The sequence below is a fragment of the Choloepus didactylus genome, chromosome 8 (assembly GCF_015220235.1).
Source record: "Choloepus didactylus isolate mChoDid1 chromosome 8, mChoDid1.pri, whole genome shotgun sequence".
Classification (NCBI taxonomy): Eukaryota; Metazoa; Chordata; class Mammalia; order Pilosa; family Megalonychidae; genus Choloepus; species Choloepus didactylus.
The window spans coordinates 86,009,186-86,024,202 of NC_051314.1; the positions used below are offsets into that span (position 1 = coordinate 86,009,186).

Consider the following 15,017-nt stretch of genomic DNA (forward strand, 5'->3'; position numbering starts at 1 on the left):
GATGACTCTGGACCTAGCACCATGGGATTCAGAACATCTTCTTGACCAAAAGGGGGATGCGAAATGAAATGAAATAAAGTTTCACTAGCTGGGAGATTTCAAATGGAGTCGTGCGGACACTCTGGCAGACATTCTTATGCACTATATAGATAACCCTCTTTAGGTTTTAATTTATTGGAATAGCTAGAAGTAAATACCTGAAACTATCAAACTCCAACCCAGTAGCCTGGACTCTTGAAGACAATTATATAACAGTGTAGCTTACAATGGGTGACAGTGTGATTATGAAAACCTCGTAGATCGCACTCCCTTTAACCAGTGTATGGATGGATGCGTAGAAATAGGGTGGGATGGGGGGGATGATTTGGGTGTTCTTTTTTTACTGTTATTTTTTATTCTTATTCTTATTCTTTCTGGTATAAGGAAAATGTTAAAAAATAGATTGGGGAGGCAGGGCAAGATGGCGGACTGGTGAGCTGTATGTTTCAGTTACTCCTCCAGGAAAGTAGGTAGAAAGCCAGGAACTGCGTGGATTGGACACCACAGAGCAATCTGACTTTGGGCATACTTCATACAACACTCATAAAAACGTGGAACTGCTGAGATCAGCGAAATCTTTAAGTTTTTGTGGCCAGGGGACCCGCACCCCTCCCTGCCAGGCTCAGTCCCGTGAGACGAGGGGCTGTCAGCTCTGGGAAGGAGAAGGGAGAACTGCAGTGGCAGCTCTTATCAGAAACTCATTCTACTGATCCAAACTCCAACCATAGATAGACTGAGACCAGACACCAGAGAATCTGAGAGCAGCCAGCCCAGCAGAGAGGAGACACACATAGAAAAAAACAGCACGAAAAACTCGAACGTAAAAGTGGAGGATTTTTGGAGTTCTGGTGAACATAGAAAGGGGAAGGGCAGAGCTCAGGCCCTGAGGCGCATATGCAAATCCCGAAGAAAAGCTGATCTCTCTGCCCTGTGGACCTTTCCTTAATGGCCCTAATTGCTTTCTCCCTTAGCATTTCAATAACCCATTAGATCTGTGAGGAGGGCCCTCTTTTTTTTTTTTTTTTTAATCCTTTTTTCTTTTTCTAAAACAATTACTCTAAGAAGCCCAATACAGAAAGCTTCAAAGACTTGCAATTTGGGCAGGTCAAGACAAGAGCAGAACTAAGAGAGCTCTGAGACAAAAGGTAATAATCCAGTGGCTGAGAAAATTCACTGAACACCACAACTTCCCAAGAAAAGGGAGGTGTCCGCTCACAGCCATCATCCTGGTGGACAGGAAACACTCCTGCCCATCACCAGACCCATAGCCCAGAGCTGCCCCAGACAACCCAGTGTGACAGAAGTGCTTCAAATAACAGGCACACACCACAAAACTGGGTGTGGACATTAGCCTTCCCTGCAACCTCAGCTGGTTGTCCCAGAGGTGGGAAGGTGGAGCACTGTGAATTAACAAAGCCCCATTCAGCCATCATTTCAGCAGACTGGGAGCCTCCCTACACAGCCCTGCAGCCCAGAACTGCCCTGGGGGGACGGCAATCACCTGCAACATAGCACAGTCATCCCTCAACAGAGGACCAGTGGGTGCACGGCCTGGAAGAGGGACCCACTTGCAAGTCTCAGGAGCCATACGCCAATACCAAGGACTTGTGGGTCAGTGGCAGAGACAAACTGTGGCAGGACTGAACTGAAAGATTAGACTATTGCAGCAGCTTTAAAACTCCATGATCACCAGGGAGATTTGATTGTTAGAGCCACCCCCCTCCCTGACTGCCCAGAAACACGCCCCATATACAGGGCAGGCAACACCAACTACACACGCAAGCTTGGCACACCAATTGGACCCCACAAGACTCACTCCCCCACTCACCACAAAGGCAAAGCAGGGGAGAACTGGCTTGTGGAGAACAGGTGGCTCGTGGACACCACCTGCTGGTTAGTTAGAGAAAGTGTACTCCACGAAGCTGTAGATCTGATAAATTAGAGATAAGGACTTCAATTGGTCTACAAATCCTAAAAGAACCCTATCAAGTTCAGCAAATGCCAAGAGGCCAAAAACAACAGAAAATTACAAAGTATATGAAAAAACCAGACGATATGGATAACCCAAGCCCAAGCACCCAAACCAAAAGATCAGAAGAGACACAGCACCTGGAGCAGCTACTCAAAGAACTAAAGATGAACAATGAGACCATAGTACGGGATACAAAGGATATCAAGAAGACCCTAGAAGAGCATAAAGAAGACACTGCAAGACTAAATAAAAAAATACATGATCTTATGGAAATTAAAGAAACTGTTGACCAAATTAAAAAGATTCTGGACACTCATAGTACAAGACTAGAGGAAGTTGAACAACGAATCAGTGACCTGGAAGATGACAGAATGGAAAATGAAAGCATAAAAGAAAGAATGGGGAAAAAAATTGAAAAAATTGAAATGGACCTCAGGGATATGATAGATAATATAAAATGTCCAAATGTAAGACTCATTGGTGTTCCAGAAGGGGAAGAAAAGGGTAAAGGTCCAGGAACAGTATTCAAAGAAATTGTTGGGGAAAACTTCCCAAATCTTCTAAACAACATAAATACACAAATCATAAATGCTCAGCGAACTCCAAATAGAATAAATCCAAATAAACCCACTCCGAGACATATTCTGATCACACTGTCAAACATGGAAGAGAAGGAGCAAGTTCTGAAAGCAGCAAGAGAAAAGCAATTCACCACATACAAAGGAAACAGCATAAGACTAAGTAGTGACTACTCAGCAGCCACCATGGAGGCAAGAAGGCAGTGGCACAATATATTTAAAATTCTGAGTGAGAAAAATTTCCAGCCAAGAATACTTTATCCAGCAAAGCTCTCCTTCAAATTTGAGGGAGAGCTTAAATTTTTCACAGACAAACAAATGCTAAGAGAATTTGCTAACAAGAGACCTGCCCTACTGGAGATACTAAAAGGAGCCCTACAGACAGAGAAACAAAGAAAGGACAGAGAGACTTGGAGAAAGATTCAGTACTAAAGAGATTCGGTATGGGTACAATAAAGGATATTAATAGAGAGAGGGGAAAAATATATATGACAAACATAAACCAAAGGATAAGATGGCTGATTCAAGAAATGCCTTCACGGTTATAACGTTGAATGTAAATGGATTAACCTCCCCAATTAAAAGATACAGATTCGAAGAATGGATCAAAAAAAAATGAACCATCAATATGTTGCATACAAGAGACTCATCTTAGACACAGGGACACAAAGAAATTGAAAGTGAAAGGATGGAAAAAAATATTTCATGCAAGCTACAGCCAAAAGAAAGCAGGTGTAGCAATATTAATCTCAGATAAAATAGACTTCAAATGCAGGGATGTTTTGAGAGTCAAAGAAGGCCACTACATACTAATAAAACGGACAATTCAACAAGAAGAAATAACAATCGTAAATGTCTATGCACCCAATCAAGGTGCCAAAAAATACATGAGAGAAACAAGAGAAACACTGGCAAAACTAAAGGAAGCAATTGATGTTTCCACAATATTTGTGGGAGACTTCAACACATCACTCTCTCCTATAGACAGATCAACCAGACAGAAGACCAATAAGGAAATTGAAAACCTAAACAATCTGATAAATGAATTAGATTTAACAGACATCTACAGGACATTACATCCCAAATCACCAGGATACACATACTTTTCTAGTGCTCATGGAACTTTCTCCAGAATAGATCATATGCTGGGACATAAAACAAGCCTCAATAAATTTAAAAAGATTGAGATTATTCAAAGCACATTCTCTGACCACAATGGAATACAATTAGAAGTCAATAACCATCAGAGACTTAGAAAATTCACAAATACCTGGAGGATAAACAACACACTGCTAAACAATCAGTGGGTTAAAGAAGAAATAGCAAGAGAAATTGCTAAATATATAGAGACGAATGAAAATGAGAACACAACATACCAAAACCTATGGGATGCAGCAAAAGCAGTACTGAGGGGGAAATTTATAGCACTAAACACATATATTAAAAAGGAAGAAAGAGCCAAAATCAAAGAACTAATGGATCAACTGAAAAAGCTAGAAAATGAACAGCAAACCAATCCTAAACCAAGTAGAAGAAAAGAAATAACAAGGGTTAAAGCAGAAATAAATGACACAGAGAACAAAAAATCAATAGAGAGGATATATATCACCAAAAGTTGTTTCTTTGAGAAGATCAACAAGACTGACAAGCCCCTAGCTAGACTGACAAAATCAAAAAGAGAGAAGACCTATACAAACAAAATAATGAATGAAAAAGGTGACATAACTGCAGATCCTGAAGAAATTAAAAACATTATAAGAGGATACTATGAACAACTGTATGGCAACAAACTGGTACTGTAGAGGAAATGGACAATTTCCTGGAAACATATGAACAATCTAGACTGACCAGAGAAGAAATAGAAGACCTCAGCCAACCCATCACAAGCAAAGAGATCCAATCAGTCATCAAAAATCTTCCCACAAATAAATGTCCAGGGACAGATGGTTTCACAGGGGAATTCTACCAAACTTTCCAGAAAGAACTGACACCGATCTTACTCAAACTCTTTCAAAACACTGAAGAAAATGGAACACTACCTAACTCATTTGATGAAGCTAACATCAATCTAATACCAAAACCAGGCAAAGATGCTACAAAAAAGGAAAACTACCGGCCAATCTCCCTAATGAATACAGATGCAAAAATCCTCAACAAAATACTTGCAAATCAAATCCTAAGACACATTAAAAAAAATCATACACCATGACCAAGTGGGGTTCATTCCAGGCATGCAAGGATGGTTCAACATAAGAAAATCAATCAATGTATTACAACACATTAACAAGTCAAAAGGGAAAAATCAAATGATCATCTCAATAGATGCTGAAAAAGCATTGGACAAAATGCAACATCCCTTTTTGATAAAAACACTTCAAAAGGTAGGAACTGAAGGAAACTTCCTCAATATGATAAAGAGCATATATGAAAAACCCACAGCCAGCATAGTACTCAATGGTGAGAGACTGAAAGCCTTCCCTCTAAGATCAGGAACAAGACAAGGATGTCCGCTATCACCACTGTTATTCAACATTGTGCTGGAAGTGCTAGCCAGAGCAATCAGGCAAGACAAAGAAATAAAAGGCATCCAAATTGGAAAAGAAGAAGTAAAACTGTCATTGTTTGCAGATGATATGATCTTATATCTGGAAAACCCTGAGAAATCGACGATACAGCTACTAGAGCTAATAAAAAATTCAGCAAAGTAGCAGGATACAAGATTAATGCACATAAGTCAGTAATGTTTCTATATGCTAGAAATGAACAAACTGAAGAGACACTCAAGAAAATGATACCATTTTCAATAGCAACTAAAAAAATCAAGTACCTAGGAATAAACTTAACCAAAGATGTAAAAGACCTATACAAAGAAAACTACATAACTCTACTAAAAGAAATAGAAGGGGACCTTGAAAGATGGAAAAATATTCCATGTTCATGGATAGGAAGGCTAAATGTCATTAAGATGTCAATTCTACCCAAACTCTTCTACAGATTCAATGCAATCCCAATCAAAATTCCCACAACCTACTTTGCAGACTTGGAAAAGCTAGTTATCAAATTTATTTGGAAAGGGAAGATGCCTCGAATTGCTAAAGACACTCTAAAAAAGAAAAACCAAGTGAGAGGACTTACATTCCCTGACTTTGAAGCTTATTATAAAGCCACAGTTGTCAAAACAGCATGGTACTGGCACAAAGATAGACATATAGATCAATGGAATCGAATTGAGAATTCGGAGATACACCCTCAGATCTATGGCCGACTGATCTTTGATAAGGCCCCCAAAGTCACTGAACTGAGTCATAATGGTCTTTTCAACAAATGGGGCTGGGAGAGTTGGATATCCATATCCAAAAGAATGAAAGAGGACCCCTACCTCACCCCCTACACAAAAATTAACTCAAAATGGACGAAAGATCTCAATATAAAAGAAAGTACCATAAAACTCCTAGAAGATAATGTAGGAAAACATCTTCAAGACCTTGTATTAGGAGGCCACTTCCTAGACTTTACACCCAAAGCACAAGCAACAAAAGAAAAAATAGACAAATGGGAACTCCTCAAGCTTAGAAGTTTCTGCACCTCAAAGGAATTTCTCAAAAAGGTAAAGAGGCAGCCAACTCAATGGGAAAAAAATTTTGGGATCCATGTATCTGACAAAAGACTGATTATCTTGCATATACAAAGAAATCCTACAACTCAATGACGATAGTACAGACAGCCCAATTATAAAATGGGCAAAAGATATGAAAAGACAGTTCTCTGAAGAGGAAATACAAATGGCCAAGAAACACATGAAAAAATGTTCAGCTTCACTAGCTATTAGAGAGATGCAAATTAAGACCACAATGAGATACCATCTCACACCAATTAGAATGGCTGCCATTAAACAAGCAGGAAACTACAAATTCTGGAGGGGATGTGGAGAAACTGGAACTCCTATTCATTGTTGGTGGGACTGTATAATGGTTCAGCCACTCTGGAAGTCAGTCTGGCAGTTCCTTAGAAAACTAGGTATAGAGTTACCATTCGATCCAGTGATTGCACTTCTCGGCATATACCCGGAAGATCGGAAAGCAGTGACACGAACAGATATCTGCACGCCAATGTTCATAGCAGCATTATTCACAATTGCCAAGAGATGGAAACAACCCAAATGTCCTTCAACAGATGAGTGGATAAATAAAATGTGGTATATACACACGATGGAATACTACGCGGCAGTAAGAAGGAACGATCTTGTGAAACATATGACAACATGGATGAACCTTGAGACATAATGCTGAGTGAAATAAGCCAGGCACAAAAAGAGAAATATTATATGCTACCACTAATGTGAACTTTGAAAAATGTAAAATAAATGGTTTATAATGTAGAATGTAGGGGAACTAGCAATAGAGAGCAATTAAGGAAGGGGGAACAATAATCCAAGAAGAACAGATAAGCTATTTAACGTTCTGGGGATGCCCAGGAATGACTATGGTCTGTTAATTTCTGATGGATATAGTAGGAACAAGTTCACAGAAATGTTGCTCTATTAGGTAACTTTCTTGGGGTAAAGTAGGAACAGGTTGGAAGTTAAGCAGTTATCTTAGGTTAGTTGTCTTTTTCTTACTCCCTTGTTATGGTCTCTTTGAAATGTTCTTTTCTTGTATGTTTGTGTTTTTTTTAATTTTTTTTTTTCATACAGTTGATTTAAAAAGGAAAAATAAGTTAAAAAAAAAAATAAACAAGGAAAAAAATATGTAGTGCCCCCTTGAGGAGCCTGTGGAGAATGCAGGGGTATTGGCCTAACCCACCTCGATGGTTGCTAATATGACCACAGGCATAGGGGACTGGTGGTTTGATGGGTTGAGCCCTCTACCATAGGTTTTACCCTTGGGAAGACGGTTGCTGTAAAGGAGAGGCTAGGCCTCCCTATAATTGTGCCTAAGAGCCTCCTCCCGAATGCCTCTTTGTTGCTCAGATGTGGCCCTCTCTCTCTAGCTAAGCCAACTTGAAAGGTGAAATCACTGCCCTCCCCTCTACGTGGGATCAGACACCCAGGGGAGTAAATCTCCCTGGCAACGTGGAATATGACTCCCGGGGAGGAATGCAGACCTGGCATCGTGGGACGGAGAACATCTTCTTGACCAAAAGGGGGATGTGAAAGGAAATAAAATAAGCTTCAGTGGCAGAGAGATTCCAAAAGGAGCTGAGAAGTCACTCTGGTGGGCACTCTTACACACAATTTAGACAACCCTTTTTAGGTTCTGAATAATTGGGGTAGCTGATGGTGGATACCTGAAACTATCAAACTACAACCCAGAACCCATGAATCTCGAAGACAATTGTGTAAAAATGGAGCTTATGAAGGGTGACAATGGGATTGGGAAAGCCATAAGGACCACACTCCACTTTGTTTAGTTTATGGATGGATGAGTAGAACAATAGGGGAAGGAAACAAACAAACAAACAGACAAAGGTACCCAGTGTTCTTTTTTACTTCAATTGCTCTTTTTCACTTTAATTATTATTCTTGTTATTTTTGTGTGTGTGCTAATGAAGGTGTCAGGGATTGATTTAGGTGATGAATGTACAACTATGTAATGCTACTGTGAACAATCGAATGTACGATTTGTTTTGTATGACTGCGTGGTATGTGAATATATCTCAATAAAATGAAGATAAAAAAATAGATTGGGGTGATGACTGCATAACTGTATGATGGTACTATGAACAGCTTATTGTACACCATGGATGACTGTATGGCATATGAATATATCTCAATAAAACTGAATTTAATTAAAAAACAAAACAAAACAAAATAAAATATCAATTGTCCATAGATGTAAGGGTCTATTTCTGAATCCTCAATTAGGTTCCATTGGTCTATATATTTGGCTTTATGCAAATGTCATGCTGTTTTGACCACTGTAGCTTTATAACATGCTTTAAAGTCAGGAAGTATGAGTGCTTCAACGTCATACTTTTTTTCTCAAGATATCTTTGCTATTCAGAGCCCCTTATCCTCCCAAATGAATTTCATAGTTGGCTTTTTCATTTCTGCATGTAGGTGGTGGAATTTCCATTTGGATTGCATTGAATCTGTAAATTTATTTGGGTAGAATTGACATCTTAACAATATTTTAGTCTTCCAATCCAGGAACACAGAATGTCCTTCCAATTTATTTAGGTCTTCTTTAATTTCTTTTAGCAATGTTTTGTAGTTTTCTGTGTACAAGTCCTTTACATCCTGGTTTAATTTATTCCTAGATATTTGATTTTTTTTAATTGCTAATGTAAACAAAATTTTTCTCTTGATTTCCTCCTCAAATTCAACATTACTAGTGCACTACCGATTTTGCGTCTTAACCTATCCTGCCAATTTGCTGAACTTGTTTATTAGCTGTAGAAGCTTTGTTGAAGATTTTTTGGGACTTTCTCTATATAGGATCATGTCCTCTGCAAATAGGCAAAGTTTTACTTCTTCCTTTCCAATCTGAATGCCTCATTTGTTTTTCTTGCCTAATTGCTCTGGATAGAACTGCCAGTATGAGGCTGAATAACAGTGGTGACAGTGAGCATCCTTGTCTTGTTGCAGATCTTAGAGGGGAAGCTTTTAGTCTTTCGCCATTGAGTACAATGTTTTCTGTGCTTTTTATGTATGCCCTTTACCATGTTGAGGAAGTTTCCTTCTATTCCTACTTTCTGAAGTGTTTTTATCAAGAAAAAATGCTGGAAATTGTTGAATGCCTGAATGCCTTTTCTCCATCAATCCAGATGATCATGTGGTTTTTCCACTTTGATTTGTTAATGTGGTGTATTACATTAATTGATTTTCTTGCATAGAACCACCCTTGCATACCTGGAAGAAAACCTTTTTGATCATAGTGTATAATTGTTTTAATGTTCTGTTGGATTTGATTTGCAAGTATTTTGTTGAGGATTTCTGCATCTATATTCATTAGCGATATTGGTAGGTAATTTTCTTTTCTTGTGGTTTGTTTATTCGGCTTTGGTATTAAGGTGATATTGGCTTTGTAGAATGAGCTAGGTAGTGTTCCCTCTCCTTCAAATTTCTGGAAGAGTCTGGGCAGGATTGGCATTAATTCTTCTTCAAATGTTTGGTAGAATTTACCTGTGAAGCCATCTTGTCCTGGGCTTTTCTTTGTTTGGACGTTTTTTATGACTGATTCAATTTCTTTAATTTTAATGGCTCTGTGGAGGTCTTCTGTTTCTTCTGGAGTCAGTGTAGGTTTGTTCGTGTATTTCTCAGAAGACATTTATATTTTAACTACTGATAATTCACTACTTCCATCTACCATTTTGCTATTTGGTCTTTCTAAGTCTTACACCTTTTTTTATCCCTTAATTGAGTAGATAATTGCAGAAAATTTCCAAACACTTAAAAAAAGACAAAAATATGCAAATCAAAGAAGCCCAATGTACTCCAAATAGATAAATCCAAATAGACCCACTGTAAGACACACACTAAACAGACTGTGGGAAACCGAGTCTTCCATGTTGCCTAAGGCATATCTGGGGTGGTGACTTAGAGCCATGCGGGCCCACCCTGTAAAGATATGTGTCTTGTGACTATGACAATGACGTTTACCATTGTCCTAAACCTAGATTGTCCCTTCTGATATGCAACAGGATGTAAACATAGGTATCTGGTGGGCTCTCCCGAGCCTGAGGACATTTAGCATATACTCCCCGATCTTCTGAAATAAATAACTGGAGCAAAGGTGCATTATCGTCCACTTAGCATGAGATGCTGTGGGCCCCCTGCTCCCTTAATTCTTAACTTTGTGTCTGTGTCTCATTCCCGCGCCACCCTGTCAGCAACAACAGACTTTATTTTGTTTCCTTTCTTTTCCCCCTTTTGGTCAAGAAGGAACAGAAGAAAACTTCTTCAACATGATACAGGACATATTTGAAAACTACTTCTAACATCTCATTCAAAGGTGAAAGACTGAAAGCTGTCCCTCTAAGATCTGGAACAAGACAAGGATGCCCACTGTCACCACTGTTATTCAACATTGTCCTGGAAGTTCTAGCCTGAGCAATTAGGCAGGAAAAAGAAATAAAAGGCATCCAAATTGGAAGGGAAGAAGTAAAACTCCCTATTTTAGGGGACATGATCCTATATATATTGAAAGTCATGAAAAATCAGCAATAAAGCTAGTAGAGCTAATAAATGAATTTAGCAAAGTGGCAGTATACAAGACCAACACCCAAAAATTAGCAGTGTTTCTACACACTTGTAATGAACAATCTGAGGTGGAAATCAGGAAAAAACTAACTGCAACTAAAATAATCAAATATCTAGGATTAAATTTAAGCAAGGATGTAAAGGGCTTATACATGGAAAACTATAAAACATTACTAAAAGAAATCAAAGAAGACCTAAATAAATGGAAGGACATTCCATTCTCAAGGATTGGAAGACTAAATATGGTCAAGATGTCAAAACGTTTTACAGATTCAAAGCAATCCAAATCCAAATTCTCTGCAGATGGAAAAACCATTCATCAAATAGCTTTGTAAGGGTAAGGGCCCCAAAACAGCCAAAACTGTCTTTAAAAATAATGAAATTGGAAGACTCACACTTCCAGATTTGAAAACTTAGTACAAAGCTACAGTGATCAAAACAGCATGGTACTGGCATAAAGACAGATATACAGACCAAGGCAATTGAATTGAGAGTTCAGAAATACACCCTCCCATCTATAATCAACTGCTTTTTCACTAGGGTGCTGAGGCCATACAATGGGGAAAGAACAGTCTTCAACAAATGGTCTGGGAGAACTGGATATACATTTGCAAAAGAATGAAGATATCATATTGAATTAAATAAACCAGGCACCAAAGGACAAATACTGTATGATCTCATTTATAAGAAATAACTAAAATCTGCAAATTCATAAAGACAAAAAATAGATTACAGAGAACCAGGGGAGGGATTAGGGTGGAGAATGAGGAGTTATTTCTTAATGGGTACAGAGTTTCTGTTTGGGGTGATGCAAAATTTTCATAATGGATGGTGGTGACAGTTGCACAACATTGTGAATATAATTAATACCAGTGAATTGTATACTTGAAAGTGATTTAACAATAGGAAATGCTATGTTATATATATGGTACCAGTATAAATTTGAAAAGAAAACCAGTCATTGGTAAAATTTATACTAGTTCACCCTTTCCCTGAAGTTGAAATATTTTTAGGATCCCAATCTTATTCTAAGTTCTCAACTCCAATTCCTCACCAAGGACAAGCCCATGGCTTCATGGCCCTGTATGGTAAAACTCATTTGTTAGTAAGAGAGGCAAAACAACCCAGGGTTACCTAGCTCAGGCATATCATTTTTTTTTTAACTACTCTGATTTTTAGTTCCCTCTGTATTTTTGGCCTGTGATTTCCCTTACTTCTCATGTTCAACTATGTATTTAAAACAATGTATTTTTCATTCAGTATATAAGGAATGCTTTTAACATTATCTAGCCTGTCATACTACTAAAAGGAAGTACTTTTATAGATCAAGCAATAGGCTCAGAAAGGTAAAGTTACTCAGTCCAAGTAATAAGCAGAGCCTGTATTAGAACTAAGACATATTTTAGTACTCTTACTATCATAGCATTCATATCAAGCTATTGAAGGCTAAATTTGTAATATTTATTTTTGTGATAAGCAAAAACATAGCCTGACCACCAAATAATGGACTTCAGTAAACTTACAAATTCAAAGTTAAATTTAAGATTCAGATCACTAAAATGCTAAACGAACCAATTTATGTCTGTGACTCTATAACCAATAATATACTTGTTTTAATAGGACAAAGAAAATATAAAAGTTTTATGTTTTTCTCCACACAGTTAATTAAGAGTTTATATAAAACAACACATCAGGTTTTCTTCCAAAAGAATGTTCTTGAAAAATATGTTTCTGTTCTTGTTCTGAAGTCTACTGGACATAATCCTCTTTCAAGTGAAAAGAAGGATCCTATTATACTGTTCTCTAAAAATGTTGTTGAGTAAGATATACACTCAGCCAGTTCTAAAAAATAAATATTAAAATGCCTTCAAGAGAATTTAAAATGAATAGAGAGATACGCAATGAAAATCAGATTTACACTTAATAGGCTCTGATTCCATAAAACTTCATGGTATTTAATCTCTGATATATAACGGCATTTTCTATTTTGTTTTCAAAATTTCACTTTCTTAATGAATTTATGATAGTCCCTGATTTTATCAATATCTAAATTCTCTACTGACATTCAAGTTTATATCCACAGTAATTAGTCTTACCTTCTCTTTCATATTCTCAAAAGTTCCTCCCTGGGCCAGCACAGTATTGGACTGCAAATCAAATATGAATCCAGATATATCTGAAAGAATAAGAAGGAAAAACTATATTTAACACGATCGAACCCAACATGTAATTCATGCTCAAGATAAAGGGACCAAGATCAACTGCTTTTTTCCTATAAAATAGTATACAACAACTCAGTTGTTATTTGGCAAATTCTATTATATAATTAAGTGATAATTACCTTTGGAATTAAACTTATATCTTTTTAAATTATCCTACCTTAATTAAAAAGGCCCTCTAAAAAATGTTACAAGTAAATAGCATCCAGTGGTAAAATTTAATGCTAAAGAATATGAAAATGTGAGTGAGGATGGGGAGCTTCTGTAGCATTAATAATAATTAGTATTAATTATTAATAATAAAAATGTAAAAATAATAAACACAACTAATTTCCATCTTGTAGATTGTACCACACAAGTGTACTCCAAGAATACATTCATGTTTGTCTCCAATATAATGCTTTATATTGAAGCAATAGTACCCGAGTTTATCTTACCAGCGCAATATGGGAACACTTGGTTCAATGTGATTCATGCCAAAAATGATTTTGGCTTCTCTGTAAAGAAAAGGCTATCTGAAAATCTAATCAGTTTCTTTACCCATATGGAGTTGAACTATGTGATCTCTAAGATTACCTCAGCTTTAACACTCAACAACTTTGATTATTTTAATCTGATGAGACGGAATCCCAAAAAATCATTTAGAAGCGAGCTTTTACAATTGTGATATGTATACCTATCGTCTGGAGTATCTTAAGTGAAAATGCAGGTTTTGATTCCGTAGATCAGCCTGTGGCCTGAGATTTTTACAACCAGGTGATAATACTGGTTGACCCCTGCACCATATTCGGGAGTAGCTAGGAGTTAGAATTTCAACAAAACAAGTGAAAGGGTAAATTTTGACAAAAGGGTTTAAATAATAGTGTAATATTCTAGTATTCTTTCCAAATTCTTCTGCTATTACAGATATGTTTTAAATGAAGCCTCTTTTTTCTTAGCTTTTTTTAAATTAGAGAAGTTGGAGGTTTACAGAAATAATTAAATTCTCTTTTACATTTCAATCTTTATCTTGCGTCTTCAAATACTTTCTTGTTGCTATGGAAGACGAATCATTTCCAAGTTAGAATTATGACATTTTGGTACTAAAAGGAGAAAAGATGACATGAATAGACTCTATGCCTACTCCAAGAAAAATTATGCTTGCCAACTGCCAATGAACTACAAATTAATTTAGACTTAAATTCTGTAATACTGGCAGTTTCTCGATTGTTACCCAAATGAAAAATTAGATTGCACTTGCACAAAATGAGTATTTGAGTCTAAGTCCTCCAAATGACAAAAAATAATACGGTTAATTCCAAAAATCTTTATTAATTGAAAAGAGACACAGTATAGAAAGATAAAAATCCTAATAAAATGATCCTAGGTTTCAAACTCTTTATCCAGATACCTTCTCAAAATTAGTATAGATCAGCTAAATGATATAAGTTCACTATTCTACCATACCCTCCCAAAGAGGTATTAATGAGCAGTGAAATGACTCAAGAGACAACAGTAATCTGCTTATTGGAGAATGAAACCACTGATCACTAGGGAAAAGAGGGGACACAAAGTAAAACAACTTTGGTGTATATGTAAATGAACTATTCCCAGGATGAAAAAATGTAACACTCATTTTGGGTATCTGTGGAAAGTTTAACAAAGGGACTATTTTCAAAAGTGTTAATAGGCATTAGGGAAACCACAAAATAGAGTGTAGAGCCCCTTGGCTAAGAACAGCTATGTACATTGCCACCCTGAGGTTCTAAAAAGTGCGAGAAGGGAGCAATTACTGGAACCCAGGGACACAGAAGACTTTCATTTTTTATTAGAGAAGTTGTAGATTTACAGAAAAATCATGCATAAAATACAGAGTTCCTATGCTGGTTTGACTCTATCATGTCCCCGACAAAACTCAGGTTCTTTAATGAAATCTTGTGGGGGCAGACCTACTGTAAGTCTTTTGATTAGGGTGGAATCTTTTGACTTAGTGTCTCCGTGGAGATGTGATTCATCCAACTGTGGGGGAG

At 37.2% G+C, this 15,017-nt stretch overlaps 1 protein-coding gene across 6 annotated transcripts in view; it reads right to left on the reverse strand.

Annotated features, from left to right (window-relative positions):
* SPATS2 (spermatogenesis associated serine rich 2) overlaps window positions 1-15,017 on the reverse strand; it is a 197,271-nt gene that overhangs the window by 63,728 nt on the left and 118,526 nt on the right. For all 6 annotated transcript variants that reach the window (XM_037846128.1, XM_037846132.1, XM_037846126.1 and 3 more), the window contains one exon: window positions 12,886-12,965. In XM_037846128.1, coding sequence (XP_037702056.1) covers window positions 12,886-12,965 — 80 coding nt within the window. The remainder of the gene's footprint in view (window positions 1-12,885; window positions 12,966-15,017) is intronic.